The sequence below is a fragment of the Spermophilus citellus genome (genome assembly GCF_964194105.1).
Source record: "Spermophilus citellus genome assembly, chromosome: 6".
NCBI lineage: Eukaryota > Metazoa > Chordata > Mammalia > Rodentia > Sciuridae > Spermophilus > Spermophilus citellus.
This window is the reverse complement of record NC_138187.1, coordinates 151492442-151510218: the sequence shown is the minus strand read 5'-3', so window position 1 is coordinate 151510218 and position 17777 is coordinate 151492442. Positions and strand designations below refer to the sequence as shown.

The following is a 17777-nucleotide window of genomic DNA, read 5'->3' as shown; positions in this document are numbered from 1 at the left end:
CAGATGTGCTCACCCGTGGCAGATACAACAGATGGAGCCAACCTTTGTCCCAGGTTGTGACTCAGCCTCCCCAGGAAGAACAGCAAACTGTGAGGATGCTGGTCTCCCTGTGTTGTGGGAGACAGCAGCAGATACGTTCTAATGGAGAGAGGACACAGGGCAGGACCGAAACAAAACAAACTGCCAGGGAACAGCCTGGCACATAATTCACCAATCCAACTTCAAGTGGGCTTCCCAGCATGTCTTCAGCCACCCCCATCTTCCACCAGCCTCTCCAGGAGGCCAGTCTTCCGAGTAAACCCAAATCAGAAAACTAATTCCCATTCTACTCAAACCCTCACCCCTAGCAGCCGGCAATGGTGTGTGCTCACCCCTCCTCTCCTATGAGCACTTTAGCTCCAGCACCTCCAAACTCCTCCACCACCAGCTACATCCCCATGCCACCTCCACCCGCCCTGTCCCTTCCAGAACCTTCTGGTCCACAGCAGCCGGCTGTCAGGAAGCCGGCTCTGGATTTACAACACCAGGGTTCTAATGTCCATTCTGCCACCTGCACCTTGTCTGAATGTGGGTGTACCTTAACCTCTCTGTGCTTCAGCCTCCTCTTTGGTAAGCGGGGTTGATAACAGCCTCCTATATGGAGCTGAATTGCATCCTCCTGAAATCCACGTGTTGAATCCTAATCCCTAGTACCTCAGAGTTGAGGGAAAGGATCTCTGAAGATGAGATTAGGTTAAGATAAAGCTGTTCAGGGCAAGGCTTTAATCCAACATGACTGACCAGTGTCTTTAGAAGAAGAGGAAGGGACACTAAAAGCCTGAGGACACAGCAGAAAGAACAGGTGAAGACACAAGAAGAAGGCGGCCATCTGCAAGCCAAGGAGAGAGGTCTCAGAAGGAACCAACTTGACCAGCACCTTGTTCTTGGACTTTCAGCCTCCAGAACTGTGCGACAGGGAGCTCAGCTGTTCAGGCTGCCCTGTCTGCACTCTCTGGCTTTAGCAGCCAGTCTGGCTAATGCACAGCCTCATAGACGGATCACTTTGCTCAGCAAAGTTCCTGGCTCCAGAGTGTCACCTACTAGTTTTCCTGCTTGTGCACATGCAGCTGCTTACTGCTTACCTTTGCTACCACTTATTTGCTCAGTGCTAGTGCTGGTCAAGCAGGAAGTCCTTGTCAGAGCTGTATGATTTCTTTGAGGGCCCGGGTGAGATTTCTTTCTTTGCTCCTAATCTATCCAAGTAACTGATCTCTAAGAGGTACCCTGAGCACATCTGCTTCCCCAAGGAACACCCATTGGATCTGTGGATTCAATGGGTTCATTGACTCCATTGTGGATTCAATATTCTTTCAATTAATTTTTAGGGTCCAGAGCAGTAAGCAAGACAGACCCTGCCCCTGCCCTCAGGGAGTTTAGCATCTGCCAGGCAGTGCTGAGACCTTGATCCTGAAATATCATTTGCTCTCAGCGGGTTTCTTTTGCACTCAACCAAGAAGCAAGCAAGGAAGCTATAGACAGAGGTGCTGGTTGACTTCTGGGGATCCCAGTGTGATAAAAGATGCCACTTTGCACATGTCATGTGCCCACCACGTGCCACATGCTTCCCAGGTCGGCCTACTCAAGGTTCACAATGGTCGAAGCAGTGGCTTTATTATTATTGTTTTAGATAGATAAGAAACTGAGGCACAGAGAACTTCCCCAGGTCCACACAACTTGTAAGATTCCAACCCAGACAGTTTAGTATTAGAGCTCAAATTATCAGGAAGAGCACCTATGGAGCCGGGGCAAAAGCAGTCTTCTACGGTGTGTGGCTTTTCTGTTGGCCTAGCTGGGCACTATGACCTGAGGGTGGGCTCAGAATCCCCTCTGTGCTATGGAGAGAGCTATGGACATTGAAGGTGGCACCTACAACACATCCCTCAGGCCTTCAGGGGCTTGTCTTCTATCTGCTGAACAGAGGACCAAGGCAGAGCCTGCAATGAACCAAATGTTTATGCTCCCTTCAAAAGAGTCACGTGTTGAAGGCCTAATTCTGATGTGATGGTATTTAGGAGTGGGGCCTATGGGAGGCAACCTGGTCCTGAGGGTAAAGCCCTCAGGAATGGCATCAGTGTCTTTTATAAGAAGAACCCAAAGAGCCAGCTTGCTCTCCTTCCACTGTAAGGGTGCAGTGAGAAGCTGGAGTCCACCAAGCAGAAGAGGGCCCTCATCAGAGTCTGATCATGTGGGCACCCTGGTCTCGGGTTTCCAGCCCCAGAATAGTAGTAAATAGACTTCTGTTGTTTATAAGCCACAGCCTCTGGTACTTTGTTATAACAGCTCAAACAGACTAAGCAGAACCCAGCTAAGAAGAAGGGGGTTATCTCAATTACCTCTTTTGCCTCTGGCCATGGCTCTCTCTTGGTTGATGAAGAGTCAGGACTCGTTTTCTCCATGAATACTGTGTGTCAGTGAGAGGCCAGGCATTGTGCTATGTGTGTATAAGCTCTCTGTCAGGGCCTAGGAGAGAGAGCTAAAATACCAGAGCGGGTTCCAGACCAAGCAAATAGTCTAAGGAGGGAGTGAAGAACCAGGAAGAGGGCACGGAAAACCTGATCCACAGGGGATAAGACCAGGGGCTGGAGAGAATTTGTGAAGGTTTGTGGAGAGAGCCGATCATATGCTGTGTGCCCCACCTGCCTGGGAGGAGGACGGGAGGTTGCCCGCCTCCTGCCTCATTCCCATGGGAACAAGTTCCACAGGGTCCTTGGAGAGCCTGGCTTGTGCCCCTGATGCCTGAGGACCAGGCGAAGGGGTATCTGATTCCAGCCGGAAACTCAGTTATGAGAGTAGTGGGCTTGTTGGGGGCCCTGGCTGCACAGCAAACGGGGAGAGCTGTTGTCTTATAACTCCCAGAGGCCCATAAAACCTAAATGTGCCTAACGGGACAGCAGTTTGTGTGTTGCGGGGGGGGGGGGGGGTCCCAAGAGAAAGCCTGGTATGGGTTCATCTCAGGACCTGTCCAAGAGGACAGACTGCAGGAGCAAACAGACTGTCTCCCAGAGGAGCTGGAGCATTGTCCAGGACAGAGCAAGCCACCACCAGAGTGGGAATGTTGGCCCTCCTGGGGGGAACTGCAAAGGGGGGGTTCCCAGGAGACAGCAGTAGGATCCACCAGAGCACTCCTGGTCCAGGGAGTCCACAGCCTATCCCAGATGACATCTACACCAGGCACAAGCCCCTGCACCCTCCCCTCCTGCCCCAAAAGTGGGGTGAGAAACCCCAGGTGGCAATAGGGATAGAAGGAGTAGAAAAGCCAAGTTGGAAAGAGAGAAAACAGCCACTTCCCCCTTCCCAATGGTGGCCTCCTGCCTGCAGCAGCCCCCCCTGCCACCATGCATGAACCCGTCTGCAAAACCGGAATATGGACTGATCAAATTGCATACTTCAAATATGTACATTTTACTGTACTTTGATTTTGCCTCAATAAAGCTATGTGGGGGGAATGGAATTTGGGGGTTATCATTTGTGTAACAAAAGCTTTTCGTTGAATCCAAAGATTCACCTTGGAAAAAAGTTTCCAGCCAGGCATGGTGGTGCATGCCTGTAATCCCTGCAGCTCGGGAGGCTGAGGCAGGAAGATGAGGAGTTCAAAGCCAGCCTCAGAAAAAGCGAAGTACTCAGCAACTCAGTGAGACTCTGTCTCTAAATAAAATACAAAATAAGGCTGGGGATGTGGCTCAGTGGTTAAGCAACCTCAAGTTTAATTCCCAGTACCCCCCCCCCAAAAAAAAAAAGAAGAAAGAAAGAAAGTTTCCCCTAGAGATGGACCTTCTCTGGTTTTGTTTTAAATTATTTGGATGATTAAAATTTTGTATTTCTACCTTATCACCCCACCTGAATAATGAGCTTTATGCCAGTAGATGCTGTGGTATATTCTCCTTTGGTCCACACCATGGGACCTTATCACCAAATAGTCAAAGATTTGAAGGCTGATGGCAGCTTTCAGAGGCTTGTCAAATGTATAAAGTGAGGTGCAGCCATAGACCAACTCGCTCCATTTTCAGGTTGCTCCAGCTAAACAAATACATAAACCATCCCCAGCCTTTTCTCTCCCTGCCTATCCAAACAGTAGGTGGTACAAATAAAAATAACACCTGGCATTTGTTTCAAAGCCACTCTTATAACCCAAAGCTACTCTCCACCCCCACACTCATCCCAGACCATTCACCTCCCCTTTCCACCCACACCTCTGCTCTTCCTGGTGGCCAGCCCCGTGCCAGCCTCTGCAGAGCAAGGCCACGTGCTTCCCCTGGGGAGTCCACGTGTTCTGGGAAGAGTCTCCTCATAAAAAATCAGCCGACCAGAAATGTGAGCAGAGAGCAACAGGCAGCTTGTTCAGGTTCTGTTTATTATGTTCTCACAGCCTTGTTGCTAGTAAAGGTGAATGACATTATTCCACTTTACATGGTAATGAAACAACTCAATGAGGACTCCATCAGCCAAGCGGTTTATATGGCGATGAGCGTCTACAAATCTGTTGTGCTGGCCAGTGACCAGCTAATGCTACCGCAGTTAGAGTGCACACGGAGCCCAGCCACCTTTTCCGCACCTGGCAGAGGGGAGAGAGCAAAAGGGTCCAAAGGGAGTTAGAATCAAGAAAGGAACAGTTATTTGAAAAGACCCAGACCCCGAACCTGGGAAGGCTAGTGGCCCCATGCTGAAGTCTCCCATCATGGCCCAGAGCATTGTGGGAGTCCTGAGCAGCCACAGGGACAGGAAGACATCTTTGCTCTTGGCTTCTTCCTCCACAGTCTCATGCCAAGTGGCATGGTGGCACAGGCTCTCAGTGCCAGAAGTGACTTTGCCACCTTTCTTGTTTTAACCCAGAGGATACAGGTTTTGAAAGGGCTGACACTTGGCAGATTCAAGGCTGAGGATGGGAAACCAGGGTTCCTCTGCCTGGCTCAGAAGTGGGCAGTCTTGTTGGCAGGAGGCCATCCTGCCTCTGAATGTGCCCCTTGTCACCTTTCCCTCTAGGACATGGAGGAGCAGACGCTACATCCGTAGCTTGTCTCTCCTGCCTGCTCCTTCCTCTTCAGTCTTCCCATTCCATCCTTCCCAAACTCTCCGCACAATAGGCTCATGCCTTCCCCTCACAGCACACCAAGTTTCTCTATTGTCCTGGGCTTAGGGTCACAGGCCCCATCAGCCCCACTGCAGATCAGTGCCCAGGGCCTGCACCCGGCGGTTGGCCCTGCAATCTGGGCAGGATGCCTTCACAGCTTTGGTTTATCGGAGCAGCAAGTTCTGGAGAGAGCACCAGAGAGTCAACTACCTAGCAGCTTCCCAGCTGCCCATCCAACCTGGGACCAAGAGGGAAAGCAGAGGGCTTGGAACAAAGACCAAACCCCCTGAGATCTTGGAAAAGCTTCCCAGATCTTGATACTCCCCAGGATGTGACACCCTCCACTGAAAAATTTGGAAGTCGTTTATGTTACTACTACTACTGTCACTACCACGACACTCTGAACGCACTACCTGAGTTCCAACTACCCTATTGCATGGCCTCGGGTACAGAGGCACAGCCTGACATGAAATGGCGAAACACAGAGCATGGGGAAACAAACAGGGGACAAGGCCCAGGAGGCCAGCCCGAAGGAAGCACTGCCAACGAGACTCAGAAGGCGTGGGGAGGCATGTCTTGATCAAGGTCCCCTTCAGCTCCCAGCCGGGCACACTGACTGCCAAACCATGTATGTGCTTGGCCAGAGCACTTTGACCTCAAAGGAGTGAGTCAGACTGGGAGGGTAAAGGCAGCTACCCCAGGAGTCCCACGCAGAGCTGCCAGGTTTCCTGGTCATTGTGCTTTTTGCATCTGGGTGGCCTCCAGTCCTCTAGGCCCGGCAGCTGTTTCACCCTCAGCTGTGTCCCCCTGACTCCTCAGGCCAGTGCTTCCTGACCCCCTCCGCACACCTGAGCCACCTGTGGAGCTCCGATGTAGCTCTTCTGGAGTGGGTCCTGGTCTACCAGGTTTTTAATGCTCTCCAGGTAAGTCTAATGAGCAACCAAGTTTGAAAGCCACTGTGTTCGACCGTCTTTATTCAGAGTCCACAGGTCACTACACACACGGGAGCTGATGAAAAGTGTGGATTTCTGGCCCCACTCTCCCCATTCTATAAGCTCAACACCATTAGGTGTGGAGCCTGGGGATTAGCATTCATAACAGGCCTTCGAGGTGATTCCTGTGCATGCTCAAGCTTAATAAGAGCACTGATCAGAGGATCCCTCCTCACCCCAGTGGTGCCCGGGGTTGCGAATGGTTGTCGATGACTCTATTCTACACAGTCCACCATGGCAAGCTGAAAAACAGGTTAGCACTCCAATGAGACCAAAAGGCCACTCAGAGATGGAGAGCAGATCTCAAAGCCCCAGTACTACCCAGCCTGCTTCTCAAGCTTGCCTTGAGCCTTCACAGGTTCCAGGACCAGACCAACCCTTGAGTCTAGAAGATGGCCATCCACACAAGCCTGGCATGAGGAGCAAAGGAAGACGATCAATGGAACTGGCACCTGGGGTGCCGGACTATGAGGTGTATGAGGCTCATGGAGGAGGAAATAGGAAAGAGGGACAGGACTGGTGACAGGACTGGAAGGTCAGGGATGAGGTATGCTTGAATATTGCTCTAGATGTTGTAAACATTTCTCTTTCATCGCAGACCAAAATCTAGGTTGGCATGACCAAAGTGCCTAAAAGTGGGCATCAGAGCAGAGAGCTCTGAGCCTTTTGTGGGAATCAGGGGCTACAGGGTGTGAGGGAAGCCACCCTCACAGAAAGATCATGACTGCAATGTACTACTCCAGTGTTCACATTATTACACACACATACGCACACAGAGACACTCCACGGGAGAACCAGGAATAGATCTATCATGTTACTATATGCATGGACACACACCCACGTGCCCTTGTCTAGCTGCAAAATTCAAGACACCCAAGCATGGTCCTTCACACCTCCCACGGTTGGGAGGGAGTCACCAGGGCGCCATGATACCACCATCTGCAGCCTTCGTGCCACCAGAACTTGGCAAGGACTCCAGGCCCCAGTTGAAGTGGCCACACAACATTCTTGTTTAGAACTTTCTCCTTGGGATGGTGGAAGTGGTGCAAAGGCTCTCCTAGGACATGTCACATCTCCATATCTCTGTGCAGTCCCAATTTATATGCACCTCATCTTCGACAGTAGAGTTGGCAGCAGATGCACTTTTCATATGTAAACAATGTTCAGAATACCCTGTTAGAGAATTGATCATTAAGTTAATTCTGGCAGCTTTAGCTAAGGATTGTTTTTGATCATGGTGGGGAGATACGATCTGATCTATTTGGGAATACAATGTGAGGCTTTGGAGTTTTTTGAACGTGAACTTCCACAGGTCTCTTCAGTGTGAAGCCTAGGAAGCAATTGTCCTCTCTCTCCTGAAGTTCACATAGACTTGCCGACCCCCACTTACAGATGACAAGGTGCCATGGCACAGCAGCAGGCACTACCACTAGTGGGATTCAAGGGCCTTCTTGGCCTTTTGTGGTTGGTATTAAGGAAAGGAGTGATTCAGCCCCAGTATAATCTAAAATGACCTAGCACCCCACAAAAGAAGAGTGCTCCATCAAACAGTTCTCCATCCCTGTACTCCAGAGTGTGTGTGTGATCATGTGAAAAATCCACTGTCAGCCACGCCAAAATGTTTGTAGATCTGAAATGAATCCAAATCCACTGGTCATAAATTATCCCAGTAGCACCTCCACCACATTCTTGGTAAGTCAGTTCCCCCTGGATACGAGCGTCTTCCAGGATCTTCTTCCACCTTCTGATCGTTCTGCTGGGGATTCATTCCCTTGACACTGCTCTTGCAGCAAAGTCAGCTTTTTCCTGGGCAGCTAGAGAAGGTTCTGTGTTGCTCATTCATCCTCCAAGGAAGCGTTTCCTGACACATTTCCAACAGTAGCCCCAGGGTACCATGACAGCATTGTTGGAAGGTCTCCACAGCCAGGTGTTCACAGTGATCTTCTTAGCCACACCTATTTAATATTTAATCCCAAAGACCAGAGACCAAGAAGAAAGTTGTTTCCTAGTAGCCAAGAGAAGGATCTTTCTAAGAAAGCATGTTCCCAGGAAGCAAGCTGCAAGGAGTTCCGGTCCAATTTCCCATTCTCCCCCATCATAATGACATAGCCTGCATGGAAGGGGGACGTGGAGAGACAGGGAAAATATTAGGCACTGGGAGAGCTGTCATGCTATGGGATTCACCTCCTTTTGCCAAGCTCTCTGTCATCCTAAAAGATCGGTGATATGTGATGCCACAGGGAGGCGAGGACAGAGAATGCATTAAGCAACAGACACAAAATTCTACGGGTGCTACATTCCCTGGTCATTCTGCTTCTGGAAAAGTTCTTGGTAGAACTGAGGAAGATTCTCAAGCTGTGTCTTTCTTAATGACAGCTTCACTCAGCAATTCCAAAGGAAATCTCCCAAGACCCTTTCTGGAAATTCAAGAGTAAGGAAGTCTTACAAATTTCCTAGGCCAAGATGGGCAGTGATCACAGATTCTCACACTGGTCCGATGGAAATGGAAGGAAGAGCCAACTCCGCAGAGTTTACCCTCTCCCAAAGGACACCTGTCGATGTGCTAGAAACCTGGAACTCCATATGACAATCCAAAAAAAAAAAAAAACTGGATTCTGCAGAGATCTCTCTCCTAAGCTGTGAGGTCCCAGCACCCTAGGCTGGCCACTATGGTGTGACAGCAAATCCCAAGCGAGAGGCCAAATCTTCCAGCTACTCCTCCCAGGGTCCGGGACAAGTGGAGAGTCAGGAATCCTAACTGGAGAGGGTGTGGAGGTGGTGGAAACTGCATTTGCTCTATTTACAGATTAGCCTAGCACAGCGGATCTGCCTTCTCAGTGGAGATGACCCAAGGCATTATAAAGGGCAAGTTGCTGACCCAGAGAAGGGTGACAGCGGCAGGGTGCTACCACTAACCAAACACAAACGTGGGTAAATGGAAGAGTCCAAGCTCTGGCAGCTGGGTCACACTTTGGAATGGCCCTTCGTTCCCTCCTCACCCCCAGCCTCCCACCCCAAATGCCACTGCCTTTGAACATCCATGACAATTCACATTAGATTATGGTCTTGGCAGCGAGGGGAGGGGAAGGCCAGTGATTTCCAAGAGTCCCCGTCTGAGGTCTAACTGAGCCTCCTCTGGCTTTGGGACAGCAGATCTAAGTACATTTTGGACCTCAGGAACCTAGGGTAAGAGTCTTTCTCCATGAGGCTGTGTACTTTTCCCTGGGCCTGGTCAAAGCAAGTCAGGGACGGCTCTTGCATGTTCTTCCTTGTGGCTTCTCGAGTCTGGAAGTCGATGTTTACCTAGAGACACAAACAGAGAGCAAGTTCACAAACCCCCAAGGGCCGAGCCATGTGATTATCACTAATGACAGCATCTTATATCTTTAAGGTGATATAGGCTTTTTAAGCTGCCATCATGGATCTCATTTCTGAGGATCACAGCAGGAATCCTGTGCCATCTGAAGACCAGATATTCTTAGTTTCAATTTGTAAATAAGGACACTGAAGAAAAGAGAGACTACAAAGCTTGCCTCAAGTAGAAGGAAAAGTTAGGAACAGAGTCAAATTTTAAAACCCCAAATCAATTTACTCCTAATTCAAACATCTTGATTTCAGGAAAGGATTAGATTCCAGCCAAGTGTTAATGCAGGGTCGCTGAAGTAAGCTTTCCCCACTGTACTTCCGTAACTAGTGCTCTGTAGAGAAAGACCCTGGTCAGAAGGTACGGCTCTATTCCAATCAGCATTATAAGGATCCTCTAGCATCCCATTCACCTGGTGAAGACCTCATGCACTCCCCAGCCAATACATAATTGAAGAGCTCCAGATATGCAGCACTCCTGCACTCATAACAAGTATTTTATTCAGTTAAAACTCTCCCAAGTGAAATTCTGCAGGATAACTCAGAATGGCATTTCACAGAAATTCGCCTCATTATACATAATTATAAAAAAAAAATATATATATATATATATATAAGGGCTGGGATTGTGGCTCAGCAGTAGAGTGCTCATCTCACACGTGCGAGACCCTAGGTTCGATCCTCAGCACCACATAAAAATATATGAATAAAATGAAGGTACTATGTCCAGCTACAACTAAAAAATAAATATTTAAAAAATATATATAAATAACTCTAAATGTTCATTAATGAGCAGTGGCAAATATTGAATAGGTACTTTATCTCTAACAGAGTAATCTTGAAAGACAGGTGATATTCTTCCCTTTTACACTGAGGAAAATGAGACTCAGAGAGATTTGAGTAAATTGACCAAGATCATACAGCTAGTTAGTAGTGAAGCTGAGATTGGAACCAAATCCCAAAGCAGATCTTATTCCATTAAACTCTACTGTCTTGTAGTAGGATAACAAACAAACATGGACTCAGTGGCATCTACTCTTGCAAAATCCCTACAGCAACACAGTTCCTGATAGCATATGTATCAGAGACAGCTTCTGCTCCTAAAAAATAATCCCTTTTCATTGAGAGTCACCAGAGTAATGAGGCTCAGTTCAGTAGAAGAAAGTCCTCATCAAACCTTCATCAAACCTTCTCCAAGGACAGAGATGTGGGCCAGGAGCCATGGACAGAGGTCTGACAAGATGGGTGCCCTGGCCAACACACCTCCCGTGGAGCCTGCACATCCACAAACTCCTCAAAGATCCTGTGGGCCTTGGAGACCAGCTTGGCGGTTGACCTGGTCTTCTTGAACTCCTCGCAGGCCAGCCAGAACTCCAGGTTCTCCTCACTGAACTCAGTCTTCAGGAAGGCGCGGAAGGCGGCCACCCCATCTAAGGAAGGGAGGGAGATGGAGAGAAAAGAGATAGGACAAACCTAAGTCCAAGAACTAGAGAAGATAGAGAGGTAATAAGTATGTGGGGGTGCCCCTAAGGGTCCAAGCTCACTGATGCCACACCCCCTTGACGACTGCTTTCTCTTAGACACATAGGAACCCTGAGAGCAAACTGTGCTTCTCGTCCAAGGATCATAGCGATACCAGGGAGGAATGTTCAAAAAGCCATAATCATAAACATGGGGAGGCCTGGCTGCATCTAATCAGCCCTCAGTGTTTATGACCCATTCCCTAATGCAGGGTCCGTGGTCCCTGGGGCTGCTGGTTGCTAATTAGGCCAAGGTAATGTAGGCATTCCATACTCTACTCTAATCCAAGTCGATACCCTGAGAAAACACACGATCTGCTGCAAGACCAACTAGAGGCGAACATGTGTGTCTCAGAGCCAGTCAGTGACCAGAAAAATATCTGAGTAAACCCCTACCAAAATTCAGTTGATAATGCCATCCTGCTGCATGGACCCCATTCCCAGCCTCTTTTAGAAAACCTTTGAGGTCCTGTTTTTTTGATGTTTTATTCCATATATTCTTTACTTAAGATTTGCCTATCAAATCATGTTTTAATTGAGGTAGATTATAATTTTCCTACCAAATAATTTAGCAATTATCATCCCCTTTCATTCTTATTAATCAGTGTCATCCACATTGCCAAGCAGAGCTTTCCATTGGCACAAGGTGATCAAGGTCACCACACCAAGTGCAGAAGGAAAATGACATTCATTTACACCCTGTGCTTTCAGTTAAATGTTTTTGTTTTAAATATTTTTATCATGAATTATTTTAACCCTTAAGGCTCCCCTCTAATCCAGGAACAGCTACAGCTTTCCATATACTGTCCTCAGAAGAGGAGCAGATACAACCCAAAATAAAGAAGTGCCACGGTGGTTAACAGTGACTCTGGTGTTAACTTTTATTTCTTTTCTGAAGTTCACTACGAGGACCAACTGTTCACAATTCTTAATTCTAGATGATGATGATGATGACGACTTGGACATCTGATGTCCACGGATAGGCACCAGGTCAGGGTGTTGGCTAGGATCATCGAATAGGTTGTCGGCATCAGGCAGTTGATATATTTAAATGTTTTGTTTTGTTTTGTTTTTTTTGATACATTTTTATTTCTCCTAATAAAAAAAATCATTGTATGTTTTTGTCTTTCAAAACAGACGTTCTAATGTCCACATTGGAACAGTCATAAAAGCCAAGACTTGGCATCGCAAGAACTAGGGACTTGAGAAAGACGAGGGTTTTCATGGGGCTCCCAAAAGCCAAGCTTTAAATCACAAAGAGATTTGAGTTTGGAGATCTGAATTTAACGTGTTTAAGAAAAGTAGGGTGGCTGGTTAATTTACCATCCACACCTGGACATCTCTGCAAGTGAAGGATGTCGTGTTAATGACGTGGGGACAATCTGCATAAACCAAGACCATCACAGATGACACCCAGAGCACATGGTCGCCAGACTCTGAGCCATGGGGAGAGGGGACAGCAGGGTATAGTGTAGGGTTACAGCCCAGCAGCAGGATGGAAGTAAAATCATGGTTTAGGCTAAAATGAGAAGTCTACTCAGGGCACCTCCCACCCCATTCCCCCACTGGGGTCAAAACTCTAGAAGGGAGTAGGAATCCATGATACATTGGGAATCCCAGCAACCACAGAACAGTAACATGGCAACATTTAGGCAGAGATGGCCTGAGAATCATGCATTCAATTCAAGTGTGGTTTTAAGTTATTAATGTGAAAAGTACTGACCAAGGTCTCTGGATATATCAGAGAACAAATCATAAAATTACTTCCCATTAAATCTCTCATGGATGCTTTCTTTGATACCCCTCCTACACTGGGGCCTCTCCAAATTTCCCATGGTGGAGATTCAGAAGTTTCCAGAGGCGGCAGAGTAAACTTGGGCCTGAGAGCAAGCATGCCTTCCAGAAGGTCTCTGCTGCCTGGACCAGCCTTCCAAGGACATCCAGTGCCCTCCGGTTCAGCAAGGAAGGACTCTGAGCAGTGACCACAGAGGACCTGAGAAGACCTGGGGCCCCTAGGCCAGAGGTCTGTCCACCTGCCTCCATCTTTTCTTTCCAGGCTTGTTTTTTGTTAAGTAAACTTATTTTTAATTGGTACATAAAAATATAAAAATCGTACATATTAGTAGGGTAATGTAATGTTTCAAGCATGGATAGATTGAGTAATGTTTAAATCAGGTTAAACTCCTGAAACATTTATCATTTCTTGACAGTAAAAACTCAAAATTCTTTCTTCTAACTTTTTAAAATGTACAATATACTTTACTGTCTAGTGTAGTCATGCTATCATGCATGCAATAACACCCCAGAAATTCTTGCTCCTATCCAGCTGTAGCAGAGTACCCACTGACCAGTCTTTCCTGATCCCTCCCTCCACCTCTGGTTACCAGCACCCGACTCTGTGAGGCCAACTTGCTCAGAATCCACCTCTGAGGGAGCTCGTGGGCCTTGTATCTGTCTCTACACAGTTCCCACTGAGGTCAGAGAGTAGGAAGGAAAGGGGAGTCAGAAGGGCCTCTGAGCCTATGTGTTCACCTAGAAGAGGAACTGGAAAGGGACTCACGAGTCTATTGTTTTTGATCCCTGAATGGGAGAATTTGTGTTGGTTTTTATTTTGTTTTTTCACCAAACAAAAACAGGTGTTTTTGAGCAAGTTGACTGTAGTTAAAGATAAGGAAGGGAAATTCCCTTGCTGCCTTCCTCCATGGTATTGGTAAGGACATCCCTGCTAAGGAAGCTCTGTCCGGCCCTAGGCGAGACAAGGTTCAAACAGACTCTCTTCTAAACCAGGTCTCAGCTTTGGTGGGCCTTGTGTGGATTAAAAGAAATAACGCCTGCAAAGTGCGCCCCCCAAGAGAGTTACCGTCCTTCTTCCCATTTTACAGAGGAGGAAGTTGATACTGAGAGAAGCAGCTGGCCTGATTTCACACAACCAATAACATGCAGCATTAAATTTAAGGTAAACACCATGCCTGTAACCTCAGCGGCTTGGGAGTCTGAGGCTGGAGGACTCCAAGTTCAAAGCCAGGCTCAGCAACTTATCAAGGCCCTAAGCAACTTAGCAAGACTCTGTTAAAATAAAAAATAAAGTGGCTGGGGATGTGGCTCAGTGGTTAAGCTCCCCTGAGTTCAATCTCTGGTAACAAAACAAAAAAAACTTAAGGTATACTAACCCGGATTCCATGTGGTAATGATGCCATTCTCGTGGATTTATTTATTCATTCACCCTCAGATGAACTGGCCTTCTGCTAAGTGCTAAAAGCAGACACAGCAGCAGGGTGTCCTATATACGCTTGCCATCAAAGGGCAGTTTGAGCCAACAAAACATAATTATGGCAACATGACAAAGTGTGAGAAGTTATACAATAGGGAAAGTACCTAGGGCTAAGAAAGGGCCTAGGAAGGGCACCTGGGCCAGCGCTGAAGCAGGAAGGAAGATCAACAGAAGGAGCAAGCTTTTAATCTCAGACAGGAAGTTAAGAAGGAAGCTAAGAGAAAGAAGGAAGGGAAGATAGAGAAGAGAATCTCAGGAAGAGGGAACCACATGCATAAAGGCTAGCATTAGGAAAGTTCATTTGAGTAATTAGAGTTTAGAAATACCAGTGTTTGATAATAATCAAATGGCTAAAAATGATTGGGCTTATTTTTAGGATGGGCTTACGCCAAGAGGCCCATGAACGAGCCAGAGGGATGGGAGGCCTGCACAGCCCTGCAGATGGCCAGGGAAAGATCACTACCAGGACGAGGAGTGGCCCCTGGGTCTAGGGCTACCCAGAGCGCTAAGCCAGGGGTTGTTAGAGCCATGCGAGTCACAGCGGGCCGGGGACCTGGTCATACTGTGGTAAGGATAGTGTGACTGAGAGGGAGGAAGTGGAAACCGTCCATTCAGATGTCTCTTGCAAGAGCTGAGAAGGAAGAAGAGAGATGAACCAGCACAGCTGAGAGGGAGCCATCAGGAAAAGACTTGTGCTGCTTATTGGTTTGTTTATTAAGTTAGCTTTAGGTCTGTTTAAAGGTTGATAGGATCAGAAAAGGCTTTCTTGAGCAAGATGAATTGAGGTTAAAGGAAAGAAAGGTTAATTAAAAAAAAAAATGCTGCCTCTAAGAAGGTGGAAGAAATAGGTCTGAAAGCAGAATTATGAGGGTGAGAAAGAGGAAAGGCCATGTGTGAATGCAGAGAAGTTTCTAGCATTAGGTGGGGAATTGAAGGAGTTGTCTGCTGTTAGCTGGGGAAGGAGGGAGGAGTTAGGGGAGGCAGAGTCTTTCTTCTTATTTATTTAGGGTTTGGGGTAGGGGCTTTATTTATTTACTATATATCATTGGTAGCTTGGGATTTTACAAAACCCCAGCTCTGTTTATTTTCACAACGCTGTTCCATAGATACCATCACCCCCATTTTCCACAGGAAGAAACAAAAGTTTAGAGAAGTTGATTCAATTGCTCAACTACTCCATTGGTAAGAGGAGAACCAAGATTTCCAGCCGGTTCCACGTCACTCCAAAGCAAACTCTTTCCAGATGTGTTTGCCAGCAGAGCGGGGGGGAGCAAGGAGGGAGAGATCGGAGAGGAGAAGAATGGTTATTTGGAAAGAAGGCAAGTTTTACAGAAAAGGGACCAAGAAGCAGAGGAACTTGTCCTTCTTAACGACAAGTGAAGAAAAAGAGAATGGTAGATGAAGACAGAATATAAAATACAAAGGAATGTATCTGAGATTCATGGAGCTGGACAATCCTGCTCTTTATAAATTTGGGGTGAGGTTGCCATTTGGACTACATCCACATGCTAGGTTTTGGAGCTGTGTGTCTGACATGAACAAATCATATAATGCCACCCCTCACAGAACTTTCAGGCTAGTCTAATGTAAGAGATATTTAGTAATAATTTAAAATGATTAATTGAAAAAGTACAATAAAATAATAAAATAATTAATTGAATAATCCCGATGCTAAAAGGGAGGGTTACCATGCACCAAGAGGGAGGAAGAACTTTTAATTTGAGAGTGTTATCTACCTCTCAGAGAAAGGACCACCCTCTCTAAATGAAACTTGAACCTTGAAAACAGCCAAGATTTAGGAACTGGAAGTTGAGGGGAAAAAAGGAAAGATAGATATCAGGAGTTTAAAAAATCAGAGAGGCTTAAAACAATCACAGTGAGCACTTTATGAGTAATTCCTTTGGGTACCACACCAAATGTTTTATGCTCCCTACGGCACTTGCTCCTCGTGGCAAATCCATAGCAGAGGTCCTAATGTTTCACCATTTGAAAGGAGAGAAAAATAAAGCTTAGAGAAGTGAAGTGAGTTGCCTGAGGTCCCACAGCAAGTGGCAAGGATACCAAACTACAAAGCCAGCATTTGCATGTGTGTCCGTGGTCCAGGGTCCAGATCTGCACGATGGTGGGGCCCAAGAGCTGCCTCTACCAGTGTACAGAGCCTGTATGACCTTGGAAAAGTACCTTAACATTTTAAGGCCCAGGTCTTCTCATCTGTAAAATGGGAACAATCTCAGGACTTGCTGCCAGGATCAAACGAGGCCATCCATGCAAAAGTGCCTAGTATTCATTATAGGCTGTCAGTGAATGTGAGCTCTTCGAGAAGTTTGTTTTACAAAAAGAAAAGTGGAATGTGGAATGTTGAATTGTGTATGGTCACCTGGCCAGAAAAAGGAGGAAAGTGGATTGTGCACATCTGTGTGACTTCAGAGGCCACACTACCTGCCCCTCCTCTGATAGTTAGTATATGGCTGTCCCAAAGGAAGGAAGGACAGTAACCCTGGTTAGGCAACCACACTGGACACATGTATGCTGCAGCCCTACCAATGTGCATTTGGCCTACAGTCCTGGAGATTCTCCAGCAGGACGACACCTGCCATCACCTTCACTGTGGTGAGAACTGAGGCCATTAGGTGCCACCGAGAACCTGGAACCTGCCTGCCCTCTCTTCTCCCCCACAATGCTGACCACCAGCCCTAGCTCCACTCTTACACTTAGAAAGACCAAAGAATCTTCCTGAGGGGCTGTGGCGCTGCCCAGAGCAGACAGGCGTCTTTCCACCTATGACGAGGGACTGTGGGATGCTCTTTCAGACCATCTCAACCCAACTGGAGGCCAGCATTGCCAGGATGGGTCAGAGGGAACAGGAGGGGAACCCAAGCATAATATGGCACTTGGAAGTTGCCAGGAATTTCAAGGGCAGAGCTGAGGGATGAGGAAGGAGAAGAGAATGGCCCAGCTCTAGAAGGCCCTTCCGGGGGCAGGGGGAGGGCTGGATCTTGAGAAACAGCAGAGAACAGATTGCCGCCAAGACGCCACCATAGACAGAAGTCACAAAGGCCCAGCAGATTGCACCTGCCCTCAGCCCTCTGCTCCACACTTTTTCCTCCTACCCCCTCTCCACCCTGGCCTCCTCCTACCTTTTCACATTCCCAGGACCAGCACTGAGGAAGGCACACCGTGGAAGGTCACTGTGCAAAGATAAGCTGTAGCCTGGAACAGTGGAAGTGAGAAGGGACAGGAGGCGTCCACTGCTTCAGAGCCCTCCTCCTGCCTAGAGCAGATGGCGGCAGCAGGCTTCCAGGACAGACCACTTGCCCCCCACATGCACACCCCTCCTGCTTAGGCAACCTAGCAAACAAATTGCACAGGACCAGAGTGGGTGGAATTTGCTCCTCTCGTCCTTGTCACTTCTCCCCTCCATCCACTGCCCCGCTCCTCCCTGAAAGCATTGTGCTCTCTCCTCCTGCTAACTCCTCAGCTCCTTTCCCTTGGCTTCTGTCCTGTGCCCCCCCCCACTGCCTTTC

The 17777-nt window shown here is 47.7% G+C and overlaps 1 protein-coding gene across 1 annotated transcript in view; it reads right to left on the bottom strand.

Annotated features, from left to right (window-relative positions):
- Positions 1-8844: 8844 nt before the first annotated feature.
- The window catches only part of RGS8 (regulator of G protein signaling 8), a 111325-nt gene continuing 102392 nt past the window's right edge, over positions 8845-17777 (bottom strand). The window contains exons 7-8 of the mRNA XM_081299814.1: positions 10726-10892; positions 8845-9402 (exon numbers count right to left, since the gene is read on the bottom strand). Of these exons, the coding sequence (XP_081155940.1) occupies positions 9220-9402; positions 10726-10892 (350 nt within the window). The 3' untranslated portion in view covers positions 8845-9219. The remainder of the gene's footprint in view (positions 9403-10725; positions 10893-17777) is intronic.